Source organism: Bombina bombina, chromosome 3 (genome assembly GCF_027579735.1).
Source record: "Bombina bombina isolate aBomBom1 chromosome 3, aBomBom1.pri, whole genome shotgun sequence".
Classification (NCBI taxonomy): Eukaryota; Metazoa; Chordata; class Amphibia; order Anura; family Bombinatoridae; genus Bombina; species Bombina bombina.
In genome coordinates this window covers 593,352,961-593,363,545 of record NC_069501.1, presented here as the reverse complement: position 1 = coordinate 593,363,545, position 10,585 = coordinate 593,352,961, and the positions used below count along the sequence as shown (strand labels likewise).

Genomic DNA, 10,585 nt, shown 5'->3' with positions numbered 1-10,585 from the left:
AGATAATCACAGAGGTTACAAGTATATTAATATAACTGTGTTGGTTATGCAAAACTGGTAAATGGGTAATAAAGGGATTATCTATCTTTTAAAACAATAAAAATTCTGGTGTAGACTGTCCCTTTAAGTGCCTGTGTACAGTAAACAGTTACAAATGTATAAAACCTGTAGGCTGAGGGTTTGATACAATGTATCCATGTAGGTGAGCACGGCTGGCTGTGGAAAGTCTATGGGGAAAACAGGGACATTACACCCAAAAATAGGGCTCCCCTTTTTGTTCCTGGAGACACAAACATTGTAGCATTGTTGGTAGCCCTCATCTGAACCCCCACGCCAATTTTTGTAGGAAAATAATGAGATATGGCTGAGAAAATAATTTAGAACGCTAAACTAAGATTTTACCAAAAAACGTAAAAACACCTTGCACACGTGTGTAAAATTACTCAGCAGTGGAAGGTTGAACTAATTATTAACCCTTTGATTATATTAACTATGTTCACTTGTTTATTCATTGAATCGTATAAAACTATATACAAATCGAGTTTTCATCATCTTGTGCCTTATATTTGCCAAGACAACATCCGCAATATGTATACGTTCCCTAAGGAGAACTCACGTTTTCTGTTGTAATTGAACAAACTCAGCCTCTACTAATCTATTCACCAAACCTTTGATTTGAAGTTGAACACCATAGCAACCTATGCGGAAATTGTTGCTTGAAATATCTACTGCGCATCTGTACAACACACATTTTAGCATGTCACAACCCTCACTAAACTTCCGGGAGTTCAGACGCATGCGCATAAATTGTTTCACCCTTCACGCACGCGTCTTTCAATGGGAAGGGATTGCTTGCTGTTCTGCTTCGCTACGCGCATGAGCACAGTACATTAGTGTTACTGTGGCGATAGCTGTTTACCAACTAACTAGTGAATTGTCGCTAGTGAAGAGAGGAGGATGGCAAACTACAAGGTGAGATGGACGGAGGCTTACTCTACTACCAATACAACCCCAACCTTGGAGATCTGTGAATATTTATAACTAACTGTATTTATACAATTTAGTTTTACAGTGTTTACATGTAAAAAATATAACACTTTGCAATTTTAGTGGCGTATTTACATATGATATAAATATAATTGTATCATACATGCAAATTCTGAGACCTAGTGGTGCAGGTTCGCATTAGGCAGTTTGCAAACACAAATTTAATAGAGGTGCTGCTTCTTTTTGTCTCTGTCAATCACTATGAACAAGCTGAACTGATGAGGCAGTCTGTGCTCTTGTACAATTAGCTTTTTAGTGATGCATCACAAGTGGTGATTGCATACGGTTTTATAAAGAGTATATAGCCATAAAACATGTAAGAATAAAAATAAAAGAAATGTAAATAACTGGTCCATTATCTTATGGATTTTGTGTTCAATTTGAGTAGTTTTGATTTTTATTGAGATGTACATTTATTTGCAATTTTTTTTGTATTCTAATATTGTTTGGCACATGTGTCCTCAAGTACCCCCAACAGGCCTGGTTTTCATTTTAGCTGAACCAGTGCACAGGTGAAATAATCAGCTGATCAGTAACCAACCTGCTCTCATCCATCAGCTGATTATTTCACCTGTGCTCCACCTGTTCAGCTATAATGAAAGCCAGGACTGTTACTTGGGGGGTACTTGTGGACCGCGGTTGGGAAACACTGACTAAGAGGATCCACTTGGAGACCATTTCAGAAAAAAAATCTGTTGCATTATCCTTTTTTTTTTTTTGTATAGCTTTATATTTATTTGTTTATGGAAAAGTCCTCACTTGTTGAGATTAAATCTTGCTCACTGGCATTAAAAGTGCAAATAGGTTAGTGAAGGCATTTTGCAACTGTACAAAGATGTAGGTGATTTTTTTTAAAATTATTATTATTTTGCAATTTCTTTCTTATTGTAGGCTGCTGATTCCAAAAGGGAACAATTTAGAAGATACTTGGAGAAGGCAGGAGTGCTTGATACACTCACAAAAGGTGAACCTTCTATAACATTCATGAAAACTATTCTATTTTTAGATGTGAGCCTTTTTCACTGAAGGATAGTGATCTAAGTATGGAAGCCAAGACTATTATAGCAACACATGCAGTTTACAATTTCACTCTTCTTTACTTTGCAAACATGGCTTCATTTTGTCCAGTCAAATAGCTATACATGTAAACAGCCCTTAATATAAAGTACTCTTCTTCCAACTCCTGCTCATGTAGCCAAAATTATTTTTAGTTAAAGGGACAGTATACACTCATTTTCATATAACTGCATGTAATAGACACTACTATAAAGAATAAGATGCACAGATACTGATATAAAAATCCAAAATAAAATGGTTTAAAAACTTACTTAGAAGCTTTCAGTTTAAATCTGTTGAAAAGGTAGTTGGAAAGCCCACTGGAAGTGGCAAATAAGACCCTCCCCCTTCTTTTGCATATGAAAAGACCCTTTACACAAACAGAAACAAGCTGGAGAAGGTAGCTGACGGTATTCACATAAAACTTTGGGGCTTGGTTAGGAGTCTGAAAATCAGAGCAATGTTATTTAAAAATAAGCAAAACTATACATTTTAAAAAAACAAAAAACGTTATGGGCTTTATAAATAGATCATCTACAAAACATTTATGCAAAGAAAAAAATGAGTGTAAAATGTCCCTTTAAAGGGCCTAAAGCTGCTAAAATAAACTGCTTTAAACAATTATAAAACTGCAGACCAAAGTGTGAATTTAAACTACATTATTTGTTGTATATCTATAAAATATTTTTTTTTTTTCTGAAACAAAGCTTGTAAAATTAACTTCTATTTTGTCGGCCAAAATCCGTTCAAACGACAGCCCACAAAGAGAGTATGGTCTTATAAAAATCAGATTGGCCAATCCCCATTTGCGATGTCCCTTCTGATTTATTATAATTATTAGCCTAATGAGCGCAAGTAAATCTGTACCAAAAACGCAGGCACACTAGATCTTTTGAAGACTGCCCGTACAGAAGTTGTTGCTGGAATAGCGCATGCGCACATGGATATTTCACGCAGCACTACCCTATTTATTTTTTATAAATACAGTATATTGTTGAAGAGATACTACATGGCAGGAAATAGTGCTCTTTTTAATTTATAACATTTATACAAAACTGTTGCCCTATAGTGCTGCAGACACTTGCACAATCCTGAACTTGCTTTTTAAAAAGGGATACCATGAGAGTGAAGAACATTTGATAATAGAAGTAATGTTAATGTTATGTTGCATCTTCTATCTGAATCATGAAAGAAAAGTTTTGTTTCATGTCCCCTTAAAGGGACATTAAACCCAATTTTTTTTTATTTCATGATTCAGATAGACAATACAATTTTAAACAACATTCCAATTTACTTCTATTATCTAATTTGCTTCATTCCTTAGATATCCTTTGTTGAAGAAATAGCAGTGCACATGGGTGAGCCAATCACACGAGGCATCTATGTGCAGCCACCAATCAGCAGCGACTGAGCCTATCTAGATATGCTTTTCAGCAAAACATATCAAGAGAATGAAGCAATTTAGATAATAGAAATAAATTAGAAAGTTGATGAAAATTGCATTCTCTTTCTAAATCATGAAAGACAAAAATTTGGGTTTAATGTCCCTTTCACATTGAATTTGCTCATGCTTAAGATAGAAATAGGGAAATTGTATAATAATGCTATAAAAGTTGTATATTATGGATTTAAACCATGTATTAAATAAAAATGTTTAGACCAACATTTTAATGTCTTACAAGTTATGTTAATTCTGTTTTTTAGTCTTGGTGGCGCTATATGAAGAGCCAGAGAAACCGAACAATGCATTGGAGTATCCTTTCCAAATTCCTGCTTGATATTTGTAACACTTCAGTTAAAATATAGCACTGCCACTGCCTAGGAATCACACAATTTCATGTCAACATTCTCTCCATAATACAAAAACTTACTTTAAGATGTGTAATTTTTCTGTGTATTACACTTATTAAGCTCAGTGACAAATATATACAATGTGACAAGAGGTATTTACCCAGTCAATATTACTTTGTTCTCCATAATAAGATACTAGTTTTTAAATCAAGTACTTATTGTAATTACACTGCTTTCACTTGGGTTTGTCTTTCATATGTAAACTCTTGTTTGTTGGAGGTTACTATGACATTTGGTTTGGATGCAATTCTCATAGGGGGAGGGGCCTATTGGCCTTTATAAGTTTGTGTTTTCATGCACTTCTGGTTGGTCTGAGGAAGGAGTGTAGTATCAAATATGAATATTGTATAAATGTTTTTGTTTTTTTCATGTTTTCAGCTACTTGACTGCAAAGGGCTCCAATGCAGTTACATATGTATACATAGATTTATTTTTGGGTGTGTGAGATTTTTATTTTTCTCTGTTAAAGGGATAGTGTACACCAATTTTCATATAACTGCATGTAATATACACTACTATAAAGAATATGATGCACAGATACTGATCTAAAATTCCAGTTATTAAACCTTTTAAAAACTTACTTAGAAGCTCCCAGTTTAGCACTGTTGATGAGGTTTGGCTAGGACACCCAGTAAAAGGGCCTGGGTAAGCAGAAAGAGCAGACACTCCCCTTGCAACAGTTAGAGTGCGACTCAAAATCTAACCCATAATGTGCACCTAGTTTAAAAGGGGATACAATAAGCTGATTAAAAAAGCCTGCAGAATCTCATAGACAAGTTTATACATCTTCCTATCACTTATACATTACTTCACATTCCGCTCTACACATAGATATCCTGCTAGGTGAGATTATAAATCATTATAACAGCAATAGCCCTGTGTAAGGAAATGCTTATCAGAATAATACATTTTATTTGGTATAGCTACATTATATAAAATATCAGATTTGTTTTGTAAATTATTTCTCTAGTACATTTGTAGTTGTATCCCACATAGTGTAAGAGAAACATTTCCACTATATCAACAAGGAGAACATATTATCATTTATTTGTGAAGTACTGCCTTAACTTGTACATACAGCTTCTTAAAACTGCATATGGGAGCTGCTGGCCCAGAAACTCCAGATGTTGAAGCTCTTCGCTTAGAGTTGGCAGAACTGAAACAGAAATACGAAGCTGTCTTAGAAGAGAACAAAGAACTGAAAACAAAGGTTGGTGTTTTTATGGCGAGGTGCAATTGTATACAGTGTGTTTTTCAATAAAAGCTTAGTTTTTGGTTACAGAGTCTCAAACTATTATTGAATATATGATCGTGTGAGCAATTTACAAATGTTCTGATCTGAGCTTGCTAAGGGCTACGTTTCTGTTTTTTTTGTTTTTGTTTTTTTTTATCTTCCACTGTTATGTCCCTTTATTAAATTAAAGCCTCTTAACAACTTGTTGGTTATACTGTTCCTTCCACCTTTGCCTTAAAGGGACAGTCTAGGCAAAATTATACTTTCATGATTCAGATAGGGCATGCAAATTTAAACATCTTTCCAATTTTACTTTTATATAATTTCTAAACAATTGAAGACCTCCTTATCTCAGTGCATTTTGACAGATTTTCACAGCTAGACAGCACTAGTTTATATGTGCCATATAGAAACATTGTGCTCACTCCCATGGAGTTACTTAGGAGTCAGCACTAATTGGGTAAAATTCAAGTCTGTCAAAGAACTGTAATAAGAGGGCAGTCTGCAGAGGCTTAGATAAAAGGTAATCAGACGTAAAAAGTATGTTAATATAACCATATTGTTTATGCAAAACTGGGTAATGGGTATTAACGGGATTATCTATCTTTTTAAATAGTAACAATTCTGGAGTGGACTTTGCCTGTTTATTGTTTTGATTACTATTTTTGCTCACTAGTTTGTGTGTCACTGTATACTATAGTTTTGGGATTTCATAACATTATGTTTTACATATTCAAAAGTGTATCCTTGCACATCGATTTTGTTTGTATAAAAATCTATTGGAGCTTCAAAAATAAGATGTGAAGAAGCTCTCAAAGGAAATTTGCATTTAAAAAATCTGCTATAACAAGAAGCCATAGATGATAAATGTTGGATAATTGTAGGGAATATTAATAAAAATATATATTTTAGTTTCTTTTTTGTAATTACAATTGTTTTTAGTGTTTTGACATTCATATTACACTTTTTCTTTTTTCTTTTTTTTTTTTTTTTCCTTTTTAAATACTGGACAAACCTATTTATTTGCTAGGCATATGTGGGGAGGGGTGCTTTGGTCATTACTCTACACACAATCCAATTTACCACTCAGAATCAATCACGTATTTATGGATACCTTTTTCAAATATCCAGTAAGCCTATTCTTAAATTGTAGTATTAGTATCCTCTGATAGGTGTTTACATAGCCTTTCCTTTTAAGGTCTTTGTTGTGCGGCCTACATGTTAATTTGCTATTTAGTCTATATTTCATCTACTGGTGGCCTGTAAGGAAAGGGTGATAATCATGAAAAAAACAATGAATACTGGAATCCTAGGAGGAGCTTCTCCCTTTTCAAATGACGAGTCACTCTTGGTCAGTTTAGCCACTGCTACTGATGATCACTGGATACAGCTGCATATTTGCTCCCCTTTTGCAAATTAGGCTTGTTGTCCATTTAAGTGGTTATGTGCCCTGTAATATCATCACTTCTGTGCACCACTGCATGAGTTCCTAGGCACATACTTATTTCATATAACGTTGTACAATTACATTATGGCCTACCAAGGGGTGTCGCCAGGAATGAGGAGGGATCAAAGGTAGCCAACCCTCACTACTCGAAACTGCTCTGTATGGGAGGCTGACACTGTCATCCTATTCTTTCAAGAGGTTAAACATCTTTATTTTCATGTTTTCATTCTGCCAAACTTGGGTAGTAGCATGCATCATCAAAATAGTTAAAGGGACACTCAGGTTAAATTAAATTTTCATGATTCAGATACAGCATGTAGTTTTAAACAACTTTCCAATTTACTTCCATTAAAAAAAATGTGCACAGTCTTTTATATTTACAATTTTTGAGTCACCAGATCCTACTGAGCATGTGCAAGAATTCAGACTATACGTATATGCATTTGTGATTGGCTGATTGCTATCACATGGTACAAGGGGAGTGGAAATATAAATAATTTTGAAATTTTGTTATAAAAAAAAATCTACTACTCATTTGAAGTTCAGACTAAGTGCTATTGCATTGTCTTGTTATCTTGCATTTGTTGATTATGCAAATCTAATGTGTTGACTGGTCCTTTAATATTGTCACCCCTTTCTGGAATCTATTTTGTGTAGTTTTAAAATGTTGTAGTTTTTATGGCTAGATATATTCTGTCCCTTGATATTTCCATCATAAATTGCATGATATTGCAAAGTGACAAAGTAATTTATCTTTGCTATTCAGTAGCATATACTAATTTAAAATTACAGATGTAGAAGCCCGGTTTTCTCCCCGGATCTTATTAGTGGGTGCACCACCTGCTACAATTTTAGCCAATATTAAAGGGACACTGTACCCAAAAAATTCTTTCGTGCTTCAGATTGAGCATGAAATTTTAAGCAACTTTCTAATTTACTCCTATTATCAAATTTTCTTCATTCTCTTGGTATCTTTATTTGAAATGCAAGAATGTAAGTTTAGATGCTGGTCCATATTTGGTGAACAACCTGGGTTGTCCCTGCTGATTAGTGGATAAATTAATCCACCAATAAAAGTGCTGTCCAGAGTACTGAAACCAAAAAAAGCTTAGATGCCTTCTTTTTCAAATAATGATAGCAAGAAAACTAAGAAAAATTGATAATAGGAGTAAATTAGAAAGTTGCTTAAAATTGCATGCTCTTTCTGAATTACAAAAGAAAAAAATTGGGTTCAGTGTCCCTTTAAGCTAAAATTAGCCACTATTAAAAATGTTGAATTTTTATTGCATACATTTTCATTAAATAAATGTTGTTAAATTATGCAATTTGTACTTTGGATAGCTGAAAATTATGTAGTAGAAAATATTACACTGCCCAAACCCAGATACTTTAAAAAGCCAACCAGTGTTTTTTCATTTCCCATTTTATTTTTTCCCCCTTCTTCCCCATTTTATGTAGAGGCTTTTTCCCATTTACAAAAACTAAAGTTAAATTATTTAATGGAAATGTCTATTTAAAAGGATGTTAAATGAATATACAACTGTTTCATTGTTGTAATAAAAAAGTACTAAGCAGTCAGTTATATACTTAATAAAAATCACTGCAATATGTATTTTTCATAGTTTTAAAAGATTTTACCTTCATTTGTGTTTTAACTTAATTTGTGAAAGGTTCATTCCTTCCTTTCACAATGTGGAGCTGTTGCCCCTACTTGATGGCAAACTAGCAGCTTTTCCTTTTTAATTGTTACTAGGAGACCTCTGCTCTAGTTTGTAGTCATTTTATTGCCCATGCTCAGTAGAGGAACTTAAATGGAGGAACAAAAAAAATGACAGTGGAACTTAATTTCTTTAATGTCTGCTCTTATCTAATTGCAGGCAGTGGCTACAATGATACTTTCTAAGTGCTTACTTAGCAAGAAAACTTATTGTTTGTTTCTTTTTATGTTTACTTTGATTTAACCATTTTATTTTTACTAAAGGAGCACCGTTTCATATATTCCGTTTAAAACTCACATCGTAAACGTATTGCAGAATCTAATTAGTGTTCTCTTTATTTTAACAGCTTGCACAACTTGAACCACCTCCAGATGAGAAGCGTCCAGAATAAAATCTTGTTCAACATCAAGTGATAAATGCACTGAAAATGCAAATATAGCTTCATTTTGTTATATTTTGGGCACAAAAGCGCACTGCACGTGTCATTTCTAAATATATTTTCTATGTTCTCACTATCCTTAATAAACTGCTTATTTAACATTGTGTTTAAAGAATTTGTTTGTTCATGAAAATCCCAGCGTCCAAATATTCTGAATATATCAAATGGTTATTGGTGCCCTTTGTAGGGTATTGAAAGAAAGGAACATATGTAAAGAAACAAAGGACTAAAAAAGTATGTATGTATGCATGTCTAAAATTGAGGGATAATATATACGTGTTAATGTGTGTGAGTATATACACATCAACAGAAATAAATAACAAATGAGTGAATGGAGCAAATAAAATCACAAAATGAATGAAAAAAACTAATATAAAATTAATTAGTTGGTTAATAAATTAATAATTAAAAGGAATAAGATTCCACACCTAGAGAATGTACCAGACTAATACACGTCTGTGAACACTCAATATGCTATGCAATAATGATCACTAAAATGTGAAACCCTATATTAAACAGAACATAGGAATGTCATAGAATAATATACAATGAAATCCAAAGTGGGATATTAGTAAATTAAACCCTACTTCTAAATCTACAATTCATCAGCAATCCTAAAGAATATAAAGTGCAAAATTAGTGCTGTCATAGATATCCGTTCAAATAGGGAAATAAACTCAGATGATGAAAGAAAGTTTCCCTCAAGTCGAATAGGAGCCAAAGCAAGGTTCCCAAGTGAAGAGGAAAACTGTTGTTCCAATATCCAAACCTTTTGGTGTGCTCAAAAACCTACTTACAAAAAGATACCTCAATTGAATGAGGTAAGTGCCGCATAAATAGACTGTGAGCTCCCCAGCTGGATAGTGTCTGCTCTCTGAACACTCCCTGGTACAGATTCACTCTCCCCACGTCACTTCACTTTCAAGGATAGGTATGGGGAAAGAGACAAAACACACACGCAATTCATCCAAATATTACAAACAGCCTGAATATATATATATATATATATATATATATGAGAGAGAGACTCATTGTCTAGTTCATTAACAAATCTAGACAGGCCAGAAGGCTTGTTTTTTTCCCACAGAAAACCTCTGAATTACATTGTTTCCAATGCAGCAAAGAATTCTGGGTAAGATATGCAAATTAGGTTCACAATGACACACTTTTTTTTTTTTCCCCCAAGTCTGCTTTTACGAAGACTCCCTTTACGCCGAAACATCGATGTTCACACAGCTTATAAGCTTAGCTAGGGTTAGTGCAGTGATTCAGAATCATCCCTTCATGGTGTTTGCCACTCATCAGTTGGGAGAAGGGTTTAATCACATATATTATATTTTTATATATATATCTATATAATGTGTGACAGATTCCATGGTTTTGTCATAGAAGGCAGGTATGTGAAGAAAAGGGTTCTGTCACATAGTTTACTTTTAGGTTCCAGTCCAGGATTTGCAGCTGATCAGTTTCTCAGACACTGCAGCAGTACACAGGTGTGTAATCATGCTGCTATAAAGCCTGAAGTCTGAGTAAGTTCAGGGCCTTAACTTCCTCACTGCAGAAAAGAGGAGCAGCTGCCTGCTATTTGAATGCCCTATACGTTAAGGTAAACATCTTTTGCCTTTAACTTTGTTTGTTTTCTGTTAGTTTTGTCAGTTCTAGACTAGCTGACTGACACTAGACACTGTTGCTGTATGTTTAGTTAGTGCCTAGACGGGCAGGATTTTGTTTTATATTTTGCTGCTGTTTTCATTTGAATTGCCTGTGAAGTGCAAAATAAACAGGCAGACTGC

The 10,585-nt window shown here is 34.1% G+C and overlaps 1 protein-coding gene across 1 annotated transcript; it reads left to right on the top strand.

The window, feature by feature from the left end:
• The first annotated feature begins 822 nt into the window (after positions 1-822).
• MYCBP (MYC binding protein) lies at positions 823-8,891 on the top strand. Its single transcript, XM_053704794.1, has 5 exons — positions 823-972; positions 1,939-2,011; positions 3,808-3,856; positions 5,035-5,164; positions 8,700-8,891. The coding sequence occupies exons 1-5, from the start codon at positions 958-960 to the stop codon at positions 8,742-8,744; spliced, it is 312 nt and encodes a 103-aa protein (XP_053560769.1). The 5' UTR covers positions 823-957; the 3' UTR covers positions 8,745-8,891.
• Positions 8,892-10,585: the final 1,694 nt, after the last annotated feature.